The 27,974-nt window shown below is 36.1% G+C and overlaps 1 protein-coding gene across 3 annotated transcripts in view; it reads right to left on the reverse strand.

Annotated features, from left to right (window-relative positions):
• Positions 1 to 27,974, reverse strand: part of ARHGAP15 (Rho GTPase activating protein 15) — a 329,153-nt gene that overhangs the window by 125,722 nt on the left and 175,457 nt on the right. For all 3 annotated transcript variants that reach the window (XM_062004816.1, XM_062004817.1, XM_062004818.1), the window contains exons 9-10: positions 11,056 to 11,178; positions 1,721 to 1,819 (exon numbers count right to left, since the gene is read on the reverse strand). In XM_062004816.1, coding sequence (XP_061860800.1) covers positions 1,721 to 1,819; positions 11,056 to 11,178 — 222 coding nt within the window. The remainder of the gene's footprint in view (positions 1 to 1,720; positions 1,820 to 11,055; positions 11,179 to 27,974) is intronic.

Here is a 27,974-nt window from a genome sequence, read left to right on the forward strand (position 1 = left end):
TTGCATAAACATTGGACTTAGCTTCACATAAATTACTGCTGTCCTGAGATAGTTTATGCCAGAACTTAGTAAAAACAACACTTTGAGTAAATAGAATGTGAGTAAATGCAAGCATCTTAATCCAAGAACATGATAATAGAAAAAAATGTATATTGAATATAAACTCGTAAATACAGCGATAAAATGAAAGTTTTATCTCATGCTGTATGATTAGCTTTTATTTACGTGTTGTGCTATCTAAAAGGGGTAGACTTCTCTAAGTCACAGTAAGTTTGAAGGAAACACGAGAACAACAATGCAATACTCTGAAGGATGAATTCCTTTTCGTTATTTGCCACGCACACTTCTCTGATAATCATACAGAAAACAAACATGCAATTAGGTTTCTTGCATTTTTCTGTTACAGTTCAGCAGTCTGAAGACCTCTGGCCTCACTTCTCCTGGGAGAGTGACCAGATATCACAAAACAGCTATGAAATTATCTAGTGCATCTTTTGGAGAACCTGTGCTGAGATCTAAGTGAATGGTCAATTAGACATGTTCTACATGACATGGCATTTCTAAAAATCTAACCTCCATCTTTCCTATTTTTATTTCTCTTTTATTAATAGTTACTTCACACTTTTCTCCCTTTCTTTGTCTCTTTCATTAACCAGCCTCCAGCCTTCCTCCAAAAAAACCAATGCTACTATCTCCCCCTACTGAACAATCTCCGGTTTGTTAGTCTCTGACTTCCTGCCAATCATTCTGGGAGTAATAATATCCCAGTTCTCTCTTTCGTGTATAATTAAAGCATGAATTTCACAGAGTTTGAAACTCCAGGGTAGTTTTATTGCACCTTTCGCTATAAAACCAGGTAACAATGATGGAATTAAAATAGCTTTTTCCTTTCTGGTTAAGGGCATAAGTATCTTTTTATTTTTCATTGGTTTTCTTGTTCTGAGACTCCAGCCTATGGCACTGACAATGGGTTCACCCAGCCTTATTCTGAAAATAAATTTTCTATCTTTTGCAAGATATATGTTTCCCCAGATCCCTGGAACAAGTTGTAAACTTGTAACAGATGGTGATGAAGCCTCACATTTTTATACAATACATTTTAAGATTCTGCATCTACCGCATGTACCTTCCAAAGAAAATGACCTTCAATGAGAGAAGATACACTCTGCAGAAAGGAAGGCAGGCAATGATGTTAAGTACATATTTTTTTCTACTATGGAAACGCTTCTCATTAATCAAAAGTTTTAATGAGCACGAATATTCATTCCAATATTCTTACAATATTGTGCCTTTTAAAAATAACTGTAAAATTAGACACCTGCACGCATTAAGGAAAAGAAAATGTGGTCACACTAGAAGAACATTTCTTTCAGTTGAACACAATTCAGGTCTTAAGAAAAAGTTTTGGCATTACACTCATCAGAGCCTTCAGAATGAGAGTTACTGACATTTTATTGATATTTAACATTTTTCTTACTCAGAGAAAAACTCAAACAACAACATGTCAAACAAACTGTAAGGAATAATCAGCATGAATGGGTTCCACTAGTATCTTGTCATAGAAAGAAAATGAAGATCCAGATTTTTATATGGTTCAGTTCATAACTATTTTATAAGTTGAACTGCCTCCCTACCCTGGCAATTTGAGCAGAGTTGCAAGGCTGAAATTTTGATTACTAATAGACAATTAAAAAGTGGTTTTAAATATGAAGGTACTCACCTCTTCTTTCAACAGCTTTTATACAGAGTCTTACAAACTGAGGGACTGTAGATTTCTCGTGCTCACAAACCAAGTGCAAATGGGAGCCAAAAATTTGATCTACATTTGGAAAAAAAGAGGAAAATGTATGAAGGCATATTATTAGTAGTGGGATTTTTTCTCTCTTCTGAGCTTACACATTAATTAAAAACTCAGCTATTAAGGATAGACACACAAAGTTGGAAACAAATCACCCCTGAGTCCTAGTGGTTGCTAGCTTCTACCATCAAATGTCTCAATATCTGCTGCCCGTAGCACTTGGATACTTCCCTCTGTGTTCATGTTTTTCTTGCCATTTACACCTTGACCTCGGCCTTAGAATCATAGAATCGTTGTGGTTGGAAAAGATCATCAATTGCAATCACAAGTCCAACCTTTCTATGACTTGAAAGCCTCTGGAGTTTCCTTGGATCTGTCATAAAAAAAGAAAGCCCTTGTAGAGTTACACTTCCTTATACTGAATCCAAAATCCTACATAATATTAACTGTTTGTCCAACCCTGAAACTCGCATTGTTGAGTAGTCTATCTCTTTCATGCATATAGAGTTTCAGCCTTACCATAGAGTAACGTAGGGGTGTAAGGGTTTCATTATTTTGTATCATTAGGACTTACTACAGTTTCATCTCGTCTTTGCAAGATGATATCTTTTAGCACCAAATTACCTATTTAAAAAAGTTGTAGGTATTAGATGTCTTTTAATTGCATCTTAAACCAAGTTTAACTTGTGATTTGTGTTGTTTCTTTGATGAATAATCATTTAACATTCTACCTTTTTAGTTTTTGTGATTTTAAAACTCTGAACTCTCAACTTTGAATGTTCATTTTAAAACGTATTTGTACAAGCAGGTTAAACTCTTCAGATTACTAATTAGCTCCCTCCACCTCAGTCCCACTCTATATGTTTGAGAAATTATGAAAAGAGCAATCAGCAATGAGGATGTTGTCAGCTAGAATCAAAATGAATCAAATAGATGAGAGAAACTACTCAATAGGAGCCAGATAAATGCTAAAACAATAGGAGTGTACTAGCATCAGTTATCCAGAGACAGTCTCCATATAGCATCTTAACAGAGTAGTACATTTCAGCAGTAGGTATAGAGGCTTTGAAAATTTTTCTGTGGATAGCTGAGGGATGCTAGCACAAGCCTGGAGTCTGCACAGCAAACCCCTCCAGCACAGCATCTTACAGAAAAGCTGTCCTCTATGGCTCTCTTGGTATGGGATATTTCCTCTAGAGTCAGTCCCACCATCTTTCATGATAATCAGTTTGAATGCTTCCTCCTCCAAGCAACACACCTTTTACTCACTAACAGGCAAGAACAAGCAGGGAAGCAAGGTGGGGCGAACAGGACGGTTTGGACTTCTCGATATATATCAATGAAGTTGATTCCTTGCACCTCCCAATGAGTGTGATCTACATGCTGGAAAAGTACGTCAAAGCCTGAATTTAAGTTAGTTGGAGTTTCAGCTGCAGAAGGGATGGAGGACTGGGTTCACAGAAACTACACTGAAGAAGGTTGTGTGCATGTGTGGCGTTAAGCATTAGCGAACAGGCTGTTACATGTTTTGGGGTTATGTTTCTGACAAAGCACAGTCTGGTTACATTTTCTTCATAAAACATTTATAGCTGCCTTCAGTGGTAATTATATATACAAAGATTTATGATTAAAATGTACTAGCACTTCCTCTTTTGACATCTTAATTGTTTTTTAAAATTTTAGCAAAGACCTGTCAAATTCTTTGCATAATATGGAATGGTCTCCAGTGTAAGTTGTGTTAAAAAGTAAAAATGTGTCTTATTTGGTGGACAAATACACTTGCAAACGTTGTCAGAAGTAAAACAGTCAAAGAACTGCACTGTGTTTGGTGGAACTAGATGAAAACTGAAACAAAAAGTGAGCCACCTTATAACCAACTTCCAGTAATATTTTGCAGTTGCTCTTTCAATCCCCAGTAAAAATGCAGAACACTTCATGTTCCTGGAAGGAAGTTTTTCAAAGGTTGGAAACTCTTACACAATTCTCATCTAGTCTATTACTTTTCTGGGTGGAGATTCTGTATCTTCTCCAGCAAAATGTTTAACCTCATTCTACGTATCTTTCAGTGATGGATATAGTCACATTCTTTACCCTGCAGTTAAGCTTTAAAACACCTCTTCTTTAGAAAATAGGCACTGAGGATTTTTGTCTTGGATGGAAGGGGCAGCAAATCAGCATGAATAGGTGCTGAACATCAAAAGAGACTGTAACAAAACAATGATCCACAACAACTGGTCTTTTTTTCCCCCTCAATTCCAGAAACTCAGGAGTATTTTTAAATATCTGATCTCATGAGTCATTCAAATACTCTGAATTCTGAGTACTCCTGAACCACAAACTCCATGTGTCTATCTAGGCAATTGATTTTTTGTTCTGGATCTGTTTCTGTACATAAACATGGGAATGACAGTAGCTACATTGGCATATTTACACTCTTAGAGGTCACAGGGAGAGCTGATGAAAACTCAGTTCATAAATTTTCCTGGAGGATTTTGAAAATGGAATTACAGAAATGTCAAATTACTAACTTCAGAAAACCAGGTTTGGGTGTTTCTAAGACTAAAATATTCTCTTCTTACTTTTTTATAGGTGTGTATTTATATTTTTAAACTAGATTAAGAAGAAAATAGCCAGGAAAGTTTTTTAAAAAAAACCAAGAACTGCTCCCAAAGGGATAAAAAAAAAGCAAGAAACCTTTTGTTTGATTTATTTTTTATAAGGTCCTTCAAAACTTCATTTTTTATGACTTGCAGAAAAAAAAAAAGAAAAAAAGATGTACACAACACTCCCAACCTCCTGTTATGACAGTTTATGTTTCCTATCCAGCTTATTTAACTCAAATGCCTGGGAAATAGACACAATTACCACCTTATGGAATGCTACTTAACTTTAAATGCTCCCCTCTGAATAGAAATCCACTTTATCTTCTCAGAGTTATTCCAGTTTCTCAGGAATTATTTCCTCTATAGGCTCCTGAAATGCTCTTGTTTCATCATCTAAAAATTTAAACTAACAATTGTTCAGAAATATCTTTTATTAGAACAAAAGCAATTCCCGTACAGTGGATTCTGTTCACAAGAGCTTGTACAAAGGAGCTGCATACTATGCCCATATACAGCTTTAATCATTCACTCTTTCAGCTGTTATCAATTTAAAACCAATGAAACTCCCACACTGAGTCCATTTGAGCAGTCAATTTTAATATCTTGGGGCATCTGTAGTTATTCTGAATTGGCTGCAAAAGCAGAACTAACAAGTTAAGCTCTAACCATAAGTCTACATCAGGCTGGTAAACCATACATCAAACACAGACAGTTAGTCAATACTGTAGTATGAAAAACCAACAAGCATTTTTAAGAAGAGCAATATATTCATAATATGTTTGCTGGTATGGTTTACATTACACATCCTTGATATCTGCACATTAAACTTTCTATTGAAGATGGTGGGATGTGTGACAGCTTTGCACATGGAGATAAAATGAGACACCAAAAGAGGAGGGAATGGACATTCACAAGTTGTATAGTATAAAATGATGATTACAGCTGCAATGAGTAGCTCGTAGTGGTGTGCTTTGAGTTTTCCCTGAGTCTGACAGAGCTACTTCTTTTGAGCAGCTCTTGCAGGCTGCAGCAAAGCTACAAATTCTGAGCTGCAGAAATCTAGTCTATGGGAGACAATACTTCTGGAAAAAAAAACCCAAACAATTAAACCAAAATCACTGAAGCCACATCCTCACTGAGAATGCCATTGTTTGACTGGTTTTGGTGTATGCGGATGAGATGGAGCCACACTTGGAAGGAACTCATACTTCAATGTTTTCTATTAAAAAACAAGGAAGGGCATGGCTAATATTCTCATTTCTTGTGGAGAAGCTCCAATTCTGACACAGGAGGAGAAGGCATAATGGTGTCATGCTCAAGATTTTAGAAAGCTGAGTTTTATCTCTGTAATTCAGTCCCTTCCAATAACAGAACTGCTGGACTACCAGAGCTCTGTATCAACATTTAAGTTGTTTTCTTTCTGTCTGTTTGAATGTTGGGGGGTAAAAAGGGAACAGAGAACAAAATGGCAAAATAAGAATGTACAGCAGGTACCACAGCAGTGATTTTTTTTTTTGAGGAAGAAGTGATGTGGTTGGAAAGGGTCATATTCTGAAAGTTGTCTTCTTGTAGCCGCTCAATCTCTAGAGCCATACAAATTAAGTCAGACTTCAAAATGACGCTGATCCCAGACTGGGACTCCAAGTACTGCCACTATGCTTTTGTAAAAGGTGGGCCAGGTCCTCAGCTGACTGAAGTCAGAGATGTTGTCAATGGAGCCCCCTGATTTATGCTAGCTGGGAATCTGGCCAGTCCTTTTAACTGGGAGATTTACTATATATCGTTGATCTGTGGTGGTCATCAATTTAAAACCAAAAAATTACATTTGTGAACAGTTACTGTTAAGTGTCATATGAGCTGCTAGATTTGTTTCACATTCTCAGGAAAAAGGGAAAATAGAGAGTACTAGTAGAGACCGGTCTCTTTAAAGAAATTATGATGTTTTACTGTGGACAGTAGCTCATTTGAATTCAAGGGGAGTAAGTCTGTTGTACTCCTCAAAACAGGTCTCCAAACAACGAGATAATTTTAAGTTATCTGAATTGTTTTTGTCCTTTGTGTCAAAGGGAAAAAAAATCATTTTCACCCTATATTTGGTAATGCAGAGGATTTGGGAAATGTACTACCAAATGTCTATGTATTGGTCAAAGAAAGAAAGAAAGAAAGAAACACCCTGTGACCCACTGTCCCTGCGAGACAAAGGGAACATTTCCTAACTTTCCCTAAATTGTTATGGGCTCTAGATCACTTACTAAATTCCTGCATAATGCAGGATAATTACAAAACACACCAAAGGTAGGTCTTAGGGAACTGGGGCTGTTTAGTCTAGAGAAGAGGAGACTGAGGGGAGATCTTATTAACACTTACAAATATCTACAGGGTGCGTGTCAGGAGGTTGGGACATCCCTTTTTTCTATTGTAGCTAGCAACAGGACTAGGGGTGATGGGATGAAGCTGGAACACAAAAAGTTCCACTTGAACATAAGAAAAAACTATTTCACTCTGCCCAGAGAGGTTGTGGAGTCTCCTTCCTTGGAAGTCTTTAACACCCACCTAGATGCTCCTATGTGACCTGTTCTAGGTGACCCTGCTTCTGCAGGGGGTTTGGACTAGATGGTCTCTAAAGGTCCCTTCCAACCCTACCATTCTATGATTGTATGATTATGTTCACTACAATGAATTACTCCAAGGTCCATTGAGACACATGAAACAGTAAAGAAGTTTTCACTTCTTGAAATAGAATGGTTGGTGATCTCTGTGCTGCTATCTGCACAACCACCAACATATGCTGAGCCCTGTTCCATAGGCTATCAAGCCAAATCACAGCTAGTTCCTTTCACTAGCAATTGAGTGGCTTTTATTTTCATCTCAAAACTGTTGTAACCATTCCAATTTTTATGATGCTTGGGTTTTTGTTTTAACAACTTATGAAATAAATTAAGTTCCTTCAGTGTCTAGCTTTTGGGAAAAAAAAAATCCACTCCCCCCAAAAACCCTACATTACTGTCTTGCCAGCTGCATAGCTGCATTTTCCTCATTTCCCACAGTGCCATTCATATTAAGTTGTTATTCATGCTTTTTTACCATTTACTGAAAATGTGTTTTGTGATAGGCTATTACCAACACAACCACCATAGCTTTAAAATCACAGTTTTCCAGAAGCTTTTTTTCTTTCTGTGGACTAGAAAGGCTCAGAAATCATGAAGTTAGCAGGCCAACATCAAGTGGAAGGTTGGCAATTCATTTTGGTTAATATTAAATCATGACAAAGCTCAAATACAGAGATCAAAGTTCAATTATAGACTATAAAGCAGTTTTAAAAGAGAAGATTTATATATTATTTTTCTAGCATATTAGTGCAGATTCTGTAAATTCTGAGAATATTTCAGTCCCCAGGAACCAAAGACCCCTGCCCTGGCGTATAAATTTGAACACAGTTATTCTAGAAATGACATTGCTAAAATGACAGGCATGGAACATGCTTCTTATTTACAAATTCCAGGTTTGCATGCATGTGTGCAAATCTATCAGCATACGGGTAGATGTAGAGACATACTGATTATATAAAAACACATTCTCTCAAAAGTGATTCAAAATGCTTCTAGACCAAAGATATATGAAGATCTTCATTAAAGCTCTTGCAGAGGCACAAAAAGCCTCGGTCACTAGGCTATCACAATGAATGGAGCCAATGTGTTGTTCCCTTTCTGGCTTCTTTTATGCAAAGTGTTAGAAAGCAAAAGGGAGAGCTATGTTAAAAATAACTTTTTGTCATCTAGAGCATTGATGCCTCTTCATTTTCAGATCAACATACAACTGATATTTACACTCTGCCTCATTTTCTTGTCTGCTTGTCCTCTTACTTTTTAATTCTTCTCATGTGTTAATTACCTAATTATTTGCTACCTGGATATTTGCTCCATTCTGCATAAACAAAGTTTTGTTAAGAGTTAAATGACAATCCCATAATTTCTAGATTTTCTGATAACAATGTTGGCAGAACAAAGTACCCCAGGAGATCAAACTGCTATTTAATTTTGAAGCCTGTATTCCCAAATTTGGTTAATGTGGAGGAATGTATCAAGTCTTCTGGCCAAGTGTGTACACATCAGTGACTAGCAGAGCACAGAACTGTGTTTGAGTGAACTTACCACCTTAAAATGTATTTACTCGTGACTATAATTTACGTGTTAAATTTATTGGAGTTTTGGTTCCAATGTGACATACAATGTAAAAAATCAATACAGATTTGAGAGCTTTATAGTGCCCCTGGCAAATATGAATTGCACTTGATGAAAAGTGAAGGTTTTCACAACACCTACATTGGAGTAATTAACACCACACGCTTCGCAGATATTTACACCAATTCTTCACTAGCACACAGAACAGCTCTTTGTCAGAAATTTGGTACCTAAATGTCCTGCAAGACTTTAGACACACTTTTATTATGAACTCCTATTTTAAGGGATTTACAATTCTGACAGAAGTATTTCCCTATGGGATAAAAGTTAGCAGGCATGTTCTCAGAGCTGGAAGAATTTTTTGTTGTAAAAATTGTTTAACATTTTTTTTTTCCCTTAAGAAATAAGCAAATAAATAGTTTGGAAAGGTTTCTGCAACCATTTAAAGTCACCTTTAGAAAAATAAATAGATGCATCTTACTGTACAAAATTTGGCAAGCTTTTTACTTTTAATCTGGATGGTTGTATTTTGTGATTTAATAATATTCTAATGTAAGCCTAAAAATTAACATTTAAAAGTGGTCTCTGTATAAGCACTGCAACTGCATTTTCATAACATTTCAACAGATTAAGGGAAAAACTCTGGAGAAGACAATGAAGGAACCTTATCAAACGAGCATTTCACATTGACTTACTGTAGATTGGAATTACATTGTGCTAACGAATCCTGCCTCATTTGCATGGCCAAAATCTAATCCTAAGGAAACTTCATGGTAGATAACTAACATATTTTCTTCATGGTACCATTACTTTGGTAACAAAACTGTACTGAGTACCAGTTCTGAATTACTGTGTCACAAATCACAAGTCATTGTTATCCATGGAAGACTATTCCAGGTAGAACTGAGATATGTTTATGAATCAAGAGTTTAATGCAACTGTAGCCAAAACTAAATGCATCCGGCTTTCCTAGAGAGATATATTAGAGGATGGATTTGTGTTATGCTAATGAATCTGGATTTGTTCACAAGGATCACATCTGATCCCTGCGTAACACCACAGGAGATTCATCAGCCACACTTTATTAAACTAAAAGAAACCCCTTAAATCCAGAAATTAAAAGACTATAAATTACCCCTCTATTACTGCAATAACTGAAACAAACTAATATGATGCATGCAAATCCCACCCTCGACCCACAGAGAATTTCAGAGACGCAAAACCCTCCAATGTATTTAAATCAGATACCATGAACGCGTAAGGATGGCTCCTGAAAGTTTGGTGTGTCATTGTGCTCACCTCACAGAAATTTGCTTATGCATATATAACCTTTTTTTTTTAAAGCTTCTATAGCAGTTAGAAGGAGAAGCCTGTCACTAAGACACATAATGATTTCATATAATGAAGCCTTCCTTCCAGTAAGCAATACCACACTCGAACATTTCTGCATGGATGTAAAACATAACAACTTAATTCATAAAATCTTCTCCTTCTCTTCAGACATGGGCCCAGCTGGTGTTTAACTCTTGTGGCTGCTTTAGCTTTTGCTAGCTGGGGTCAATCTCTTGGCTTAGGACAGACAAGTTTAATACATGCTAGCAACACCCTTTGCCATTTTTGACACACCACTGGAAAACTCACACTCTAGAGATTGACAGGGTGTGCTGGCAAAATGCCTCTTTCTAGTCAATTTGCATGTGCAGTTGTGGGTTTCACACATAATAATTTGGAAGTGCGTAAATTTTTAAAGCATTATTCCAGACAATATTTGAAAACATGGCTTTGCTTGATTACCAGTGGTCAGAATGCTACTGCCTTCTAGTTAACTACCAGCTTCTTTGCAAAACACTTACTCCTTGGATAAAGTAACAAACACTTTTTATCAAAGAAATAGGTTTTTAAAGATATGTAAACGTGATGGCTGATCAACTTAGAAAGAAATTGGAGTAGGAAAAAAAAATCTCAGATTCAAAGCATTTATTATTTACTGGCACATATTTCAATTTGTTAAAAATGTATTTTGTTGGAGAGTTAGAAAAATAATGAGAGAAGACAGCAGAACATATTCCAACCTACCCTAGAAAACAAATTAGCAGAGCATCTGAAGTTCCTATTTCAGATTCCAAAATATAAAAATACATCAACCTTTTTTTCTTGAAAAGAAATGGAGTTGTGCATCATTTTGATTTGCAATGTGCATGGCGAGTGCCTGTGTTAAATGGAGGGCTTCAACCACACTCACACCAAAGCAGAAAAAATAAAGCAGATGTAACTACACATTCTTGGTTTTTTCTTTACTGTTCAGCAATGTAAGTTTCAGGAGATAGAGCAACAAAACCATAGCTGAGAACTATTTGTCTATTTGCACTTACTCATTTAACTGAGAATGAAAAATTTGTGAATTTTTACTTCTTATTTGTGAATTTTTACTTCTTATTCCAAAAAAAAAAAAAGTATGTAAGACCAAACACACCTTTAATAAGTCCCTTTTCTTGCAATGTTTTCAGGGAGGGTCTTCGGGAGATGAACTTCTTTAATCTGCTTTTAACTCGGTTTCTGTCATTTGTGTCAGAGGCACTGTAGTTCAGTCTGAAAACTAAAGAAAATCAAAAGAGAAAGCTTCAGTGACATTATCTTTTGAAACTACCAGTAGTTTGCTCAAACGTTCTTAGCAAAGAATGGCCACAGTCACCCTAGTATAATGCGGTAGGTCCTCTGTGGAGCTGGTTGGATAGTGCGAAACGTCTGATTAATACTTTCGTGAATAAACATGATGAGTTCACTCTGCTGGTTATTCACAGAATTGTATTATTTATTGCCCATAAGTATTTGGATGGTGACCAGTTTACTCATGAAATGTTCACGAATCCCGCAAGTTTCACATGGATGATTTTTCAACTAAAACTCAGGGCTCAAACTGTGCTAAGCTCTATTAGCTGCGTACGACTTGTTATGAGAAAGGATGGATGCTTACACCACTAGTGAAGGACGGGATTCTCTTGCCAAGACGGATTAAGCATTATATATATATTTAATGCAGTTATAGAAAACATGGCTATATGCCATGAAATGTGTACAAGATGCATTAATTTATGGAAAGAAAAGTATTCCCATCCTAATGATTGTATTTTATTATATTTAGGCATTTACCAAACTGAGAAACATTTTGAGCTCAATTTATTCCTGCTCTGTGTCAAAAAGACATAGAACCCAGCTGCAGAAAATCCCCTGGAGGAAGTTTCAAAGGCATAAATTTAACTTTTTCTCTGATGAGGTGCTTACAGGGCACCGTCACAGCTATCAAACAGCAGTATTAGTAGGAAGGAGAGATTCAGCATGATCAGAAGCAGCAGTGATACCACAGAAAGATTCTCTCCAAAGGTTACCTTGAATGAGAAGATTTTTAAAGTTTTCTAACAAATCACCTGAGCTTCACCAGCCCTTGAATATCCTGTGTCCTGGGCTTTCTCACTCTGCCCATTCCCTCAAGTGGAATGGGGGCAGGCAGAGCTGTAAAGCCTTCCCTGGTAAATACCTCCAGCTGACAGAGGATTGGCTTCTGCTTCCTGAGGAAAGGATAATATTCCATCTTCTCTTGAAAATCAATCAATCAATCAATTAATCAATCAATCAGTCAGTCCACCAAAGCAGTGTTCTCCACAAGTTGAACTTACACAAGCTGGTCCACTCTCCCTTTGACAGAATGTCTAAATAGCACCCCAAATAATTTAGCTGAGGTTACAGAGGTACTCCCTAATCTCCCCATGCAGACTGAATGCCCCCTCTAAAGCAGTAGTCTTCATACAGAGGAAGAGAGAGAGCATAAATAAAATGATCAATATTATTGGGCTATTTTGCAGCAAGGAGTTTTGCATAAGTTATAAACAGAAACAGAATATTTAAAGGTGCACAATAATAAAACAATGGCAAGCTAAAATAACTGGTTAAGCAACAGTAACAACCCTGGAATATTGTGGTTTACATTACAAATCTGATTTTAACAGCCAAACTTATAAAATGGTTTACGCTTTGCTGTTGTCAAGGGAGAAAAACTTGCCAAATTGTTCATTTTAAGTAAATAGAACATAGCCAATTAAGGAAAGCAATATTTAAACACATGCCTATGATGATCAGAGCATAGTTTGCTTCTGATTTCACTACTGATTTTAACAGAAGAGTGCTCCATTTTCCCACAGCACTAAAATGACCCCACACATACTTCCACAAACTAGTAATCACACAGGACAAATAAAAGGACACTTTACTGGAAAATACACAGCTTGGTACAATAATCCATCATTTATGAAAAATAGAATTCACATTTTTTAATGGTAACATTCTTGGAGGGATGTATCATAGAATATAAAGATTAGCATTCAATTGATGGTTGGTGCTTTTTTAACATTGTAGTGGAGGACTTTTTGTTCGAAATTGAGCAATCCTTGGCAGGGACAAGCTAAAATTCCAAGTCACTTGGCTGTGCTATAAAAAGAACAACAAATGGATGTTTCTAATTCTGCATCTTAATGGTACTTTGAAGAGCGAAGTGAATTGGATTTAGTTTGGGGACTCTCTTGTTGCTTAGGGTCATTCTGTCCATGGAGATTAATATTTCAGTTTGCTTTTTCCTGACTTACAGTGAAGCTTCCCTGGTGCAAATAATGCAGGAGGGAAAATATCTCTTAAGTCACTTAAGATGCCAGAGTCATTTCCTGTTCTGTGGGACTCTGAAGCATTTCATGCCCACTTGAACTACTGCTTAGTTCTGAGTATACATCAGATTGGTTAAGACATTCTAACTGAAGCAAACATGGGCACACTGTGAATGTTAGGAAAGGGGGTCTCTAACTTGACAGCAAGGGTAAAGATCCCTCTGCTTAGAAAGATGCATTAACCCATCTGGAAGATTTACACCTGAAGCAGCAATTATGATGTTAAAACTACAACTAGGGGTAGGAATAATTATTGTCTTGGATGTTTTTGCATGTTCTATGTTCAGTTGTATAGCACATAGTTAAAAACAGCAGCAAAGCTAATTTTCATGAATTTCTTATTTTATCCTATTAGATGTGTGTGAGTCACCAGAGGGAAACTCCAAGCCTCCCAGAAATTCAAGGGTTTAGATAGAATGTTCCAAACCCAAGCTTAGCCAGAAATATTTTGTTGGGATCTCATTTAGAAATATTCCTTCTCTTGCCAAACCATTCTCGCGATATCCTCACATTAAAATGACTTTGCTGTTATATTTGGAAATCCAAAGAGGAACAAATATTACTTGCAAGAGGGAAGAAGAAAACTTAAACTAGATATAAAATTCAAAACCCAAAATAAACTTTTTTTTTAGTACCTTCCTTTTTAAATTTCAGGTCCTGGATTTGGCCAGAAGAATCCTTCATGACAAAGAGCTGGCAAGTGTCAAACATTAAAAAAAAAAATGGAATGCAGTTCCATACAGAAGTAAAATAGGACACTTAATGAAATAAAATCCACTGCTTGTTCTACAGTATATTCACTGGTATACACTGCATAGGTGTGCCATTTATTATACTGAATAAACCCATACTCTGAATTTCTGAAGCTACTCACGCTGACACATCCATGTAAAATCTTCAAAACCAACACAGAAAGAGAAGGATAATTCCCCTACCTTTTGCACAGACTCTTTAGTTGAGTATTTGGCTGCCCAGAGGAGTTGTGGAGTCTCCTTTCTTGGAGATCTTCAAGACCCACCTGGACATGTTCCTATGCAATCTGATCTAGGTGGACCTGCTTCTGCAGGGGGTTTGGACTAGATGATCTCTAAAGGTCCCTTCCAGCCCCTACCATTCTATGATTCTATGATTTCATATGCTTCTGAGATAGAAAAAAAGAAACTCATGTTTGCTCTTGCTGGGCCAGGGTTTTTTACAGTACATGTAGAGGTGAACCCAACAGAGTCCAAAATTATGTTCAGTTTCTTCTGCTAGTGGAAGTGGATGCAAGGACACTTCAATCCAACAGCAAAAATGTAACTTGGATACTGAATTTCACATTTGACTGGAAATAAAGTTGGATCCCCAGATCTAGAAAAAGATTTCTGATTACTTTGGTCACTTTATTAGGTCTCTTTATTCCACAGATGGTGAAGGTATGAAGGTACAAATGAAAAAAAATGGCAAGATCATTTCCTCAGGCAATTTGCTAAAGAATTAAGATATATTAGTTCACACCAGTTTATCACATTAGGGAAGTGTAATACAGATTTGATACAAAAAGAAAATAGTATAAACTCATAATTAGCCATAAAAGAAAGATGACATCTTTGGCCCTTGATGTTGGATAGCACCGTAATAACATTGGACGAATTATGAAGGATAACTATAGGCTAATTTATCTGGAAAACAAATCACAACAAGAAAAAACTGACTAATCTTTATAAAACTTCTGAACACTTATTCAATGCTGCATCTCTAACCTTAGTATCTCTAATAACATATATATATATATATTAGAGGAGTACTATGTAAAACCACAAAATAAAGACTGTATAAGAGTTTTGCACAGGAAAACATCAGGAAGGAAAGAATGAACCCATTAGCTCCAAATCACACAGTCCTGAAGAAACAGTACAATCAGAGCCAATGGAAGTTCTGAGATGTTCAGATAAAAAATTACTTACTATAATTTATTGCACTAAATTGTATCTATGATGCAACAAGAGTAAACATAATTTAAGATGGATTAAGCAGTGGCTAACATATTTGCAAAGGGAAGCTACAAAAGCCTTTCTCCTGGGTTTCAACATGGCCACAACTAAAAGAACCAAACAAAGCTCTCATCTTTTCAGGACAGGGGTCAAAATTTTTTGTGTGATTACTTCCTGTGAATTTAGACATATACCTAGACAATGCATTTCTAGGAGAGTGGTTTTTTTTCCTGGATGTGATGTTCTGGGAAGAATTTGGATGACTCAGACAGTAAAATGTTCTAATATATTCTAAAGAGCTCCATATTTTATTGGCAAGATTTTGTAACCCCGTCTACCATGATCTCACATTCTTTCTAATGACTTTTATTTCACTCTTAATTTACAAAAAATTTATACATAATCCCTAGTGTCTACCTATGATTAATTCCTGACAGGTACAGTATATCTGAACACTTCCAACTTGTTGAAAGAATTGGTTTTTGAAGAACTGTCTATTAACGACTTTCTGAACTGTGACAATGGATATTGACAGTGCTTGTCAGTCTAAAGCACTATTGATCGTCTCACATCATGTGTATTGCAAAACCAATTTCTTCCAAGTACCTCTTTCTAACTCAAATACATTATTATGATGCCTATCTGTTTATTATAACACCCAAAATTATCATGTGTAATTTATTTGGATGGAAAGGACTCATACAGAATGAAGAGCAGCAGAGGGAGTGGATGAGGCAGTAAGAGATTCAAATAGCTTTGCATTTGTACCTTGTTTACCATTAGCTTTTCTTTTCCTGCATGAAATATATTTTTTTATGCTTTTGAGGACTTTAAAATTACAGGAAGTTCTTAAAAAAGGAGATGAATTGCAGTATAACAATAACACCCATAAACTTGAGATTTAATAATTCTTTCCCCAAGGAATACTAAAAGTGATAAACTTCACTCTTCAAAATAAAGAATGTACTACTCAAAATCCTAACACAACTTTCTTAAATACATATGAACAGATCCATGGACTTAACTATGATCTCTGATGTCTTAAACTAATAGTTTTCTTAAGTGCCTTACAGCCTCATATACAGAGTCCTCAGCAGCATCTTGCAGGACTGAATCAAAACTGAGAAGGCAAAAGGTAACACAGAGGTAGGTCTCTATGATTTGGATAATGAAAGTGCCAGTCTAACAGTAGAACTCTCACACATGTGTGAAAATATCAAATTAAATGAATTGTTAATTAATGCATTTCAAGTAATGGGAAAGCTTAATTGTTGAGTGCCTGAAGGAATTTATCTAAACACACAGAGGTGTATGACTATGCCTACATTCCAGGAGACACTGTACTTTAAGTATATATAATGACTCATGACTTTAAGCCTTGTTGAAATACATTCAAACTAAAAATTCAATGTTTTTAAGGATTTTTTTGGCCTGCATTTGGTGTGAAACTAGCTAACGTGGCTGCTAGTCCTTAAAGTAAGAAGTAGCATGCATCATTGACTGTATAAATGGTCAGTTTTTCAATCAGCAACAAAGTTTTGAGGGTGACAAAACAAGTTCCATGCATCCTTCTTTCTCTTTGTGATGCAAGTCAATAAAGTTTCCTCACTAAAAAAGAATTAATTTCACCCATTTTATTGAACTAAAGACTTTTGTCAGTCATCCCATTTCTATCCTTTAGTGAAATTCCTGGCCAGGTCTCCTGAGTTATCCCCACACCATAATTACTCAAACATTTTGTATAAAAGAGTAAAATGAGAGCCAAGCACGCGGTCTGCTTAAAGGCACTAGTCAAATGACTGATGAGGAAAACTCAAGATCCAGGTAATACCTCTAATCCTTATGTTTATGTTGAGCTCTACAATTACAGATATTACAGTTACATAGTATAGGCCCAAGAACTGCAGCATCAGGTGACAGAATAGGTCAGGAGATGCATTTTGGTGCATTTTGTTTGCACGGGCACCAAAGGACATGAAGTCAATCAGATTTCTGGTCTTATACCAGATATTTGCCACAGCAAGTGTATCTGCATTTACAAATGTTTATGAAGCAAGCTCAGAAATAAACAATAGGAAAAAGAAAACAGTGATTATATAGCACAAATAACTTTTCTGTAATATGACAGCCTAACAACTTAAGTGCTCAGTTGTGTCATTACACTTCGTGAAATTTGTGTGCATTAGCAGTAAAGATTCAATGAAATGACTGCATAATTCATATTTTGAATCATGCTGGTACACATGTCAACTTTTAAAAAATGTTGTCCCCCACTAATAATAGATGGAAATAAATGAATAGTGTGTTAAATATCACTATAACCTTATGTTGTGAAACAAACTGGCACTCCCCACACAGCTTTTCTTACTGATATTTCTACCTAAAGCAATATTTCTGAGCATGTATTGAATTTATAAAGGAAGATCATACCAGACTAACCTGATATCTTTCTTTAATAAAGTAAATGGATTATTTGAACAAGGAAAATGCAACAGACCAAATCTATCTGGACTTCAGTTTTGTGTTTCATATGATGCCAAATGGGAAATTATTAAACTAGAGAAGATGTAGAGGATTAAAACAATAAATGTGAAGTGACTAAATAAGGTATTAAAATGACTTTTAATACTTTATTGAAAGGAGAAGGACTGAATTGAAGGAGAGTTATCATCACAACTCCTTAAGTATTCTTGGAACTAATCTTTGTGTTTTCATTAAGGACTTCAACAGAAAAGGGTGGATAATTAAAAAGATACTTGCTGGTGACTCAAGGCTGAGAAGCATCATGAGCTGAGACAAGAATCAGGTTATTAGACAAAATCTTTGTGACTTTGAGGGTGGAGCTGGAGAAATCTGACTAAACTTAATACTACCCAATGCATGGTCAGAGAAGGATTAATATGAAACATTTCTCTCTTACAAGTGTGCAACCTTGTACATTCATGTGTGAGATGTGAATTCAAGCCAGAAAAAGTTCAGGTGGTGGTCATGAAAAGTACCAGAATAGACTGTTGAGCTTTCAAAAGCAGATGAGAAGCTTGGAATATTTGGCCAGCTAGAAAATGTCTGAGAAAGGCTGTGATTGTTCTCTACAAATTTACTGGTGGGGGTGGGAAAAGGAGTTGGGAGAGGAGAAGAGGACAGCAGGGAGGGAGAGGAGCTGTTTAAACTGAAGAACAATGTTGGCACAAGAATAAATGAGTGTAAACTGCCCATAATATAAAGTTCTAAAACACTCTTTCAAAGAAGTCATGGTGGCAAATAAAACTAAAAGAATTTAAGATGAAGCTTAATAAATTCATGAATGGGGACACAGAACACTGTACCTTGTGACAGGAGGGACTGGACTAAATCACCCAGAACAGGCCAAGCCTGTCTTACCAGAATTTTTTTGGTATTGTCACAATATTAGAAATGCTATTATACACACTTCACTTGAACATAAAAACCACAATGCCAGAAATCAATGAGTTTGTTTTATTCATACAGTATGACCAGTTTATGTTCATCTAATATAAAACATGTGGGACTTGGATGAATTCTGCTGCAGTACACAAAGTCAGACTATTCAGGCTTTAGGAAGACAGAGCAGAATGTGCTTGGGAAGGAGAGACTGGTCTCTTCGAGCTCGTCAGGGATTAGAACTCTTGACACAGACTCTTTGCAAAAAGTAGCTGCAGTCCTTAATCTCTCTAGAAACGAGGAGGGCAGTTTTGCATGAGCATAGATCACCAAGCAGAGCACTCGCCTGATCTCCAGTATCTGTAGCTGCTTTCTGTAAATTTTCAGGTAAAGAGTACCTAGTTACAGAAGAATATGGGTAAAAGCATATGGGAGTATGAAAGAGATGTTTTTTACATTTGGTGTACTTCTCTCCTTAAGAGAGGGTTGCTAAATTTCCCATGGACATAAATACTTAATAACTTGGATAATCTACTTCACAGGAGTTGAAAAGTGGTCCTTGACTTTCGTTACCTGGGTGACTCAGTGTTGCCCTTTTCCAGCTTTTTCAGCCACGCAGTCTCATCCCGGTAAAACATGATAGTTATTGAGGAAAAAAGATTGCAATATTTAAATTGATGACTTTTGAAGTTGACATATATGATATAAAAATATTATTGAAGCCAACTTCCCAAAAGAAAACAAACATGCAATTAAAGGCTCAGGAAGACAGAGCAAGGAACTGAAGGCCATTCCCAGACTGAGTTGAAGAAGTGATTTACATATAATGCATTCTGGGTTCTATTTGTTTTCTTCTGTCGTGAAATATGTGTCAATAACTTTCAAGTACTTAAGCTTATCTCCTGACTGAGTTAGTCTACAAACAACCTTTTTAACCTTTTACAAACAATGTGAATAATCATTACTTACACTAAATTGCTCAGACAAAAGGACAAGAAGATTACATGGTAACTTTTCCTACCAGGAGCACCAGATAGACTGCTATGTCAGAAGAAAAAACTTCTGAATGGCTGGGTACTGCTGGCCACTTTTAACTTCAAAACCTACATAGAATTCTGCCTTGTGCTTTGGAAAACAAACTAATTTTCTGCATACTACAAGGGCGACTTGGCACTGCTGTATTTATACCACCCTTGTTAAGAATCATACGAATGATTCACGTGTTTACATTTAGACACACACTTGGATACCTTGTTGAATCTTTTATTCAGATTCAGTCTTACGAGACTTTTCCAGAAAGAGTACAATACCAAAGAATTTTCTTTTTCTTCACACTCTCATCAATTATTTTTTGTGCTTCTAAATTTAAAAAGTAAATTATTTTAAAAGTTAATTATATTTCCATTACACTCAGCTTCCAATTATATTCATGGCCTAATATTTTTTGACTCATGATGAACTTCTAATACTTCTCATACAATAAAGGACAGAATTAATTCATAGTGTCTAAGTTATAAAAAAATCTTAAAATTGTTTGTTTCTAATGAGAAATGGTAATGACATTCATGTGTACATTTGTTGTTTCAAATCACAAACTCCAACATACTTTTCTCTTGCAATATAGTGAGTTAAGTACATTCCAGTCAATGCAGAAGTGGTAGTTTATGAAGCAGAAAGGCACACCCGTTATCTTTAAAGTAATCAAAAAATGTCTAGCCTAAGATCTGAACTTTGTTTGCTCTGTTTATATATCGACTCTACTTGATGAAATTATCTTCCTCAATTAAATCATTAGACTAAGAACTGAAGATCACCCATGAGCTCAATGGATTTAAGAATCCTTTTTACCTCTTAAGTGAAAGTTCTGGTATGAATTTCCAATATCTATATTCCCATAAATACAAATAAAGTGACCTTTACTTCCATCAACTTCACTTTCTGTTTCTGTAGAAGTTGTTTCCATTTGTTAAAACACAAACAAATTTTCAGCAGTTACAGCTTTTTCCTTACAGGGTAGTGTCAGAGTTGCACTGTGAAGACACAGGGAAGGCTTCCACTAACGGTGCTTCAGGACATGCATAAAATAAACACAAAGCCATGAAACAAGTCAAATGAAGGCTATAGCTTTTGTGTGAGCCTACTCTATGAAGGCTGTTAGAGAGAGAAGATTCCTTGTGAGATCTACAATAGGTCAGACTCTTTCTTGGACTGAGATAAGAAATATATTGTAATTACATGAGGAAAAGGAAAGCTCAGAATGAAGCTTCTGGTATATTTAGCCACATATTTTAGTAGTTTATGTTGTAAATTTGCCCTTTTACCTGAAAACTCTGATTCCAGCATGTTAAAATAAGGTGTGGGCACTTTCAGCAGTGACTTTATCAATAGCTGGTCTTCTAATAAAGATCAAGTCATACAGTTCAGTTGGGTTATAGCAGATAGAAACTCTATACTACTCCCTCTCTTCCTTCTGCTACTGAGTGCAGCTTTGGCCAAGGTGCAAGGTGTCTTGGCTTTCTACATCACCCACCCACTTTCCCTACAGTTTGATGGTGACATCACACAGGCAGCATGAGGACAACACCTGGGTTGGTAGAGTTAAGACATGCGTCCAAAGAGGACACACACGTAGTCAGTCAAAAGCATGAGCAACTGGGATCACAGAAACAAACATGTCCTACACTACCAGTGTAAAGGGTTTGCTGGAGCTGGAGCTGCACCCCAAGTCTGCATAGCCCTTGTATAGGAACTCAGAAGGGGATACCTCCAGAGCCACTGCAGGGCATGCAGTGACAGTTAGTACTTCATCCAGTCTCCATAATAGCTGTGCTGGAACAGGCTGCCTGATAAGGCAAACAATTGCTATTTATCATGATCTTTTCCTGAAATAAAACCAGATTGTTCATCATAACTTTGAGACATTTCAATCAGCTACATGTGGGGTTTCTATGGGTGCACTGACTCTGCGTTTGACCAGCCATGGTTAAAATTCAGACAAAATGTTAAAAAGATACAATAGAAGACTGTTTCAGCTTTAAAATTAATGTTCCAGTTGACAAACTGCACAGGGGCTTAACCTACTTTAGGAGCATATTTAACGGCATAATTTGGTCTCTAAAAAGAAAAGCAAAATAACCAGTGATGGACAAATTTAGAGGTCGAATCTAGTTCAGATAAACATTCAAAAGTTCAGATGTTTAACCAAACCTTATCTTGTCCATGAAAAAGCACATAAGATTGTGGAAACTTTTCCTTACAGAAGGAAAGCTATTATCAGGAACCAGCACCTTATTGCAGCACTCACGTGTTAAGCAGTTAAGCATCAAAGCAAAAGAAAAACGCTTCAGAAAACTGCTTAATGGAAGTAGTAATATTTGGATGGGATCCAATACAGAGAAAAGAAAATAATATTAAGAGGAAAGATAATACAAATGCAATTAGACTATCAACCAATAAAACTTAATCTGTGCTTGATAGTTGAAACCTTCCAAGGTTAGAGAGAATAAGGAAACTGGAGATCAGAGGACTCTGTCTTTTGAAGTCTTGCTGTCCACATCCTGGGGACCATTATCTAGCTGAGTATTCTAAAGATACTATGAATATTTTGCCATAGAATTACAAAGCTTTATCCACATGAATGACCTATAATGTGAGCAGGGACAGCTACAGATGAATTTCAAGTAAATAATTTTTTGGAAAAGGTGAGTTCTGCTAAGCTGAAAAATAAAATCTGTGTTTTCAAACAACATTTTTGTTCTGGGTTATTAATAACAGAAAGGATAAGTCTAGTGAATCCTCTCCATCTTCACATTCACCAATCCCAAATATTATTTTTTTTAGTAGTATATCAGATGAATTGAGAGCACTGCTGTGTCTTGCCTGGAACTATTTCTCATTTAGGAGGCAATATAGGCTAAAATACCCCAGAAGAAGGTAAAATTCAGAAAAATGATGCAGCACACCAATGTATCTTCAGAATCCTTTCATTTCCTCTATCTTTGCTCATACCACCACCTTGTCTCCTCTCTGCTTAAGCCTGTCACTCACCTTTTCTCCTGTCTCTATCTTTCAAGCCACTTGGGTAATTATAAAAAAAAACAACCCCAAACCAGTTACTTGTCAAATATTTGAACTCCAAATTCAAGCTACCAAGTGCCCCAAAACTGAAACCTATCAAAAGATTTTTTTAAGAAAGACTTGAACTTTCAGTTCAGAAATTGTTAATGTGTAACTTACAGGAAGAGAAAAATTACAACAGTAAATCGTTACATCATTTGTTTATATCTGTGTCTTAACATCAGTCTGTCCATCCTACTCAAGGATCTTCAGAAAATATTGCACCATAGTTCAGGTATTACAGTGTTTTCATTATTTCTCCATTAGTTGTTTTGATTTTAATTCTAACATATCAACTGAAATACCTTCATATGAAGACGGAAAGACGGTAGAACTGGAGCACCTTAAAACAAACACTTTTGGTTTTACACAGACAAGAAAGATATTATATATATATTTTTTCACACAAAAATGTATATAAAGCTCATTTCTGCAGGAACACAATTGCTAAATTTCTTGGAAACCATAGGGATGAGACAAAGATTTTATGTACAGAACAGAAGACAGTAAAAGAATGATCTTGAGATCACCACATGCGCTAATTAAATGTTTGTCAACTTTCTGATCCGCCAACTATCTCATCCTGAGAGAAACCCTGGATACTCTTCAGGAGTGAGAGTATTCCAGAGACTCTTCCCAAAAAGTACTACAGACAAGGTAGCACCAGGTTTCTTTGCTTCTGCTTTACTCTGTCCAGAGGGCATTTTTACTTCAAGCACAATATTACACATCTACCTATCAGATACATTCACCACAATCTTCTAAAAGTACCAGACTGGTGGGATGCATATAATAATCTGTTTATATTGGACAGATATACTAACAAAGTCAAGCATCACAAAGCATCTTCTCTGGTGACCAGAGAAGATCTGAGGAAAAGCTTTAAATGAACAGGACATAGTCTGTCCTAGAAATTCAGCATGGAGTGGTATGGACACAAGACACACGTTTCTGCATCTTGAATAAGTATTTTATTATAGATACCCACCATGCCAAAGGTCATTTTTTTCTGGCTTATATTTTTGTACTTTGTAAAGAGCCTGGCAAATGGAAAATGATCCAATTTACATCTGGCTGCTCTTCTTTTGTGACCTACCTGCATCTGGACACCTTATTCTAGCCTCTGGCTCCTTGGACTGGAATATAACCTTCCTGAGCAAAAATGAGTATAAAACATAGTATCACTATATGACTGCAATATAATTGAACTCTAATGTTTTACATGCAGAGAAATACTCTTTCTAGCAGGGCTTCATACCTGCATGCTTTTTAAAGCAGTTTCTGTGTTCTGGACAAGGTACCTTAACAAATTTCATGAGAATTTCATGATAACGCTTTTTCTCTCCAAGGCTTGATTTTGGGGTTTTTTGGGTTTTTTTTGGAGGGAGGGTTTAAAAAAAATATATTAGAGCTGCAATATTTTAGACTGTTTTAATTTCATTTATTTTAAATGTGGCATTTGCCAAGAGTTGCTCAGTTTTATAAGAATGTTATTTTTCTGTATAAATGGAACACCTTAAAAATTAATTACACTCTTATCATATGAAGGAACACATTTTATACACTATAAAAAGCCTTAATCTTTGATGTTCATGGAGAATACATTGGTTGCAAAAGATTAAAAGACAGCAGGATCTATATGTTATGTTTATTTACTGTTTATCTCTAAAAAAATGGCCATGAAATAGATAAATACAGTCCCTAGACTGTATCAGTTGATCCATTTCCATACATAAGAGTGAATTCCACTCCCCACAGCTCTGGGCAGACCTTGCCTTGGATATCCATGTGCAAGAAATATGGACTGAAACTGAGGCAGGTGCAGAAAAGAGCTATTTGAGATGATCAGGGAAAAGAGTAGCAGAAAGAACAACAAATCTTCACTGGCTTAGTCTACCAAAGCAAGCAGGAGAAGGAATAAGACGACTTGTCTGTAACTCTATTTGGAGTGGTACACCTGAGACAGAAAAGAATTGTTGAAAATAAAGAGCTAGATAAATGTTGACACAAGAACACTTTCAAACCACAGGTCCATTTAGGCTGGAAATTAGAATGCTTTCAGCTTGAAAACTGAAGTTTTGGAACATTCTTCCAGCCTGAGCCAAGGGGCAAAAGCGTTACTACTGAATTTCATTAATTATGAAAGGAATCAAATGAGGTAGTTGTTTTCAAGAACTGGGGAATTGATTCAAAGCTCCAAAAAGTCTGTCTGAAGCAGATAATGCTATGTTACACTTTTCAATAACAGTAATGCAAGTGAATTCCTCTTGGGTGAATCCTGGGCACAGTTAAGACAATGGCCAATAGAATTAATTAAATGGAGCCAAATATCCTTGGTGATGAGGGGAGCTGCTCATATGTCATAGTGTTCTCTTCAGCATCAATATTTAAAGTCAGCTAGTTGGAACCTTTTACTTAATTGAGAAACAATCTAGCACTTAACCCTTTGGTGGTATCTCACCCTTTGGCTTTCAGAGGTATGATCTGTTTTTCTGATACGTCAGCAAGCAGCTGATGGGACAAATAGGAGATCCTAAAAGAATATGCCTGTCTAAAGTGTTACTACATCCTATTCAAGAGACAACATCATGCTTTCATCTACTTAGTTGCTAAGTATTGGGATTGAAGTATTTGGGATTGAAGGCCATAATTTAAACTAATTGCATCCTCCAATCTGGAAGGTACAAACATTTAAATGATTTCACCATAGGGGATGAAGTTGAGTCTGGGTAGTAGGCATTCCGACCTAGAGTCTGATTTACAGTCTCTCTAATTGAGCTTTATTTAGACTCTTATAACCTAAACCACATCTTATTACTGTCACATTCTTGCAACGTACCAGGACGATTGTATCTGGATTAACTATAAGCAGGTAGTGAAACTTCAGATAACATTGAAGTATTAGAATCATATTTTCTGGCTACAAACTTGCAATGAGGGTAATCACTTCAATAACTACTGTGAGAGACTTCAAAATTAGGCTCACAGAAGTGACAGGAAGCTGGACTGACTCTCCCTTCCCAAAGAAGAAAGCTCAGGAAGTCCTTCCCATTTGCTTCACTTCTGACCTCTCTCCAAAGGCAGTAGTGAAACTGCAGTGAAAAAGCCGGCATCTATTACGGTGTTAGCAGCTGTCAGCCTATCTTCTTTTCCCATGGAGGCAAAAGATGAAGATATAACTATCTGCATTGTCTATCGTGTTAAACTGTAAAAATAAAGACATTCTGCACCATGTGCATCAAATTTTAGTTTTACTTTCTAATGTAAACGAAGATCTGCTTAAGAAGAAATTAAGAGATGGCACCAAATCAGTGCAAAATGTGTTGGACAGTGAGCTCAAAAATGACAGTCAGAGACTTCGTCTTTTCCATGTCACAGGAGCTGACCTCACTTTTAGTACATGGAAGGAGCACAACTGCTTGACTCCAATAATACCTAAAAGGCTCATAATTCCTTTGTGATTGCATTTGCTGAAGCAAGTGCGTGTTTGAAACAACCTCTATGCATTTTTTCCAAAGTGTAGTTTTCTTAAACACTGTGTCAATCTGTGTAGTTCAGTAGGAAAAAAAGGAATTGTGACTATCCATATCACGTTTATCTTGAGTGCATATGTAAGGGCTGATTTTGTTAAGAAAAATATATAGTGTCTCTCTCTTCTTTGGAACAAAGAAGAAATATGGATTTTAAATCCTGTATTTTTTCTTTCTTTCTTTAAATTTAAGTCCTTCAATAGTGTTTTGAACAAACCTAAAGAGATTTTAAGACAGACATTTTGTATTATAACGTTCCCATGGGTCGTATGTATGATCGTCTTTACTAAAGCTCCTTTCAGTCCCAGTTGAATAAATATGCATTTTATTTCACTAATCTTGAAACAACAGGAATAAAGTTTACCCAGGTCTTTTATACCTCAGAGAACAAAACAAATACTACAAATCTTTAGAGAGAAAGGATATACAAAAGGGCTTGAGGTGAATGTTTCAAAGCAAATACTCTTTAAACAATGTGCAAATTATTTCAGCACTTGAACATGATTTATGAAAGGGGATTAGTCCACTGAAACAAGAACCCAGTTTAAACTGTTGGGTTTCAAAGTCAAAGATGAGAAGCGTTTGCTGGAAAAGGCAGAAGAAACCGGATAGTAATCTATAGTGAGGATTTCTGATTGATTTTCTCCAACTAACTCAATCTTGCATTAGCTATCACTGTCATTCATACTTAACTGTGGTGGGCAGTATAAAATGCCTTCTTTTATGATATAATTCCCCATAAAAATGAAGTATGCAATAGTGATAATTAAGTAATAATGAGGTAATTAATAACTCAGTGACTAGCTCTCTATTTACTAGTATGCCCCATAAATGAGCACAAGGAATATGAAACAATTAAAGATTATCCAAGCTCAAATAGATAACTTTTCCAGAGGGTTGTGTGTCAGTGAGCAGACCAATGAGTCACAGGTCACATCTATAATAATACATTATATTATATTGTAATATTCCCACATATTCTTCACATAATGGGTAAGAGCTACTCTTAAGTACTATAAAAATGATCACTTTTATGTAATTGTAAAGATTAATAAGTGAGCTAACTTCTCATGGTTCCATAATGACCCTGCTGTTCTAGTAGGTAAAGGAAAATTTAATGATCCTGCTCAGATATGATTAATATCTAACTTTTTCCTGACTAAAAAGCTGGACTTGGTTCAATAAAAATGAATTAAGTGAACATGCACTGATTTCCCTGCCAAATGTTTATATGGAAGTTGGTTATGCCCAATTTAAAAATATGCTTTTTCAACCCAAATAGTAAACTCTGGAAGGATTTTGGAAAGTGAAGTAGAAATAAAACAAAGAATTAAGAAAACATTATATTATAATTGATGGAAACAGGATATTCAAGCTCAGGAAAATCCTGGTTTTTTTTTTATAGAGAACTAGTCACAGTCAGTTGTGATTTTGGATGCAACATTATCTCCTATTAGGAATGGAAGTAACATAATTTGTTTCTGAATTTGGCATGTTTTATTTCCCAAATACCAATGTTATTACTTCTTTGTTGCTGAATCGGTATTTTCGTAAGCTTTGAGAAAAGATCAAACCTGTAGCAAATGTTGGAGAGGGACGTGAGAGCAAATATGTCAAAAAGTAAGTTTAGACAGTATAGTGCAAGGAAGTGCTGTCACC

This window comes from Colius striatus, chromosome 11 (assembly GCF_028858725.1).
Source record: "Colius striatus isolate bColStr4 chromosome 11, bColStr4.1.hap1, whole genome shotgun sequence".
In the NCBI taxonomy this organism is placed as follows: Eukaryota; Metazoa; Chordata; class Aves; order Coliiformes; family Coliidae; genus Colius; species Colius striatus.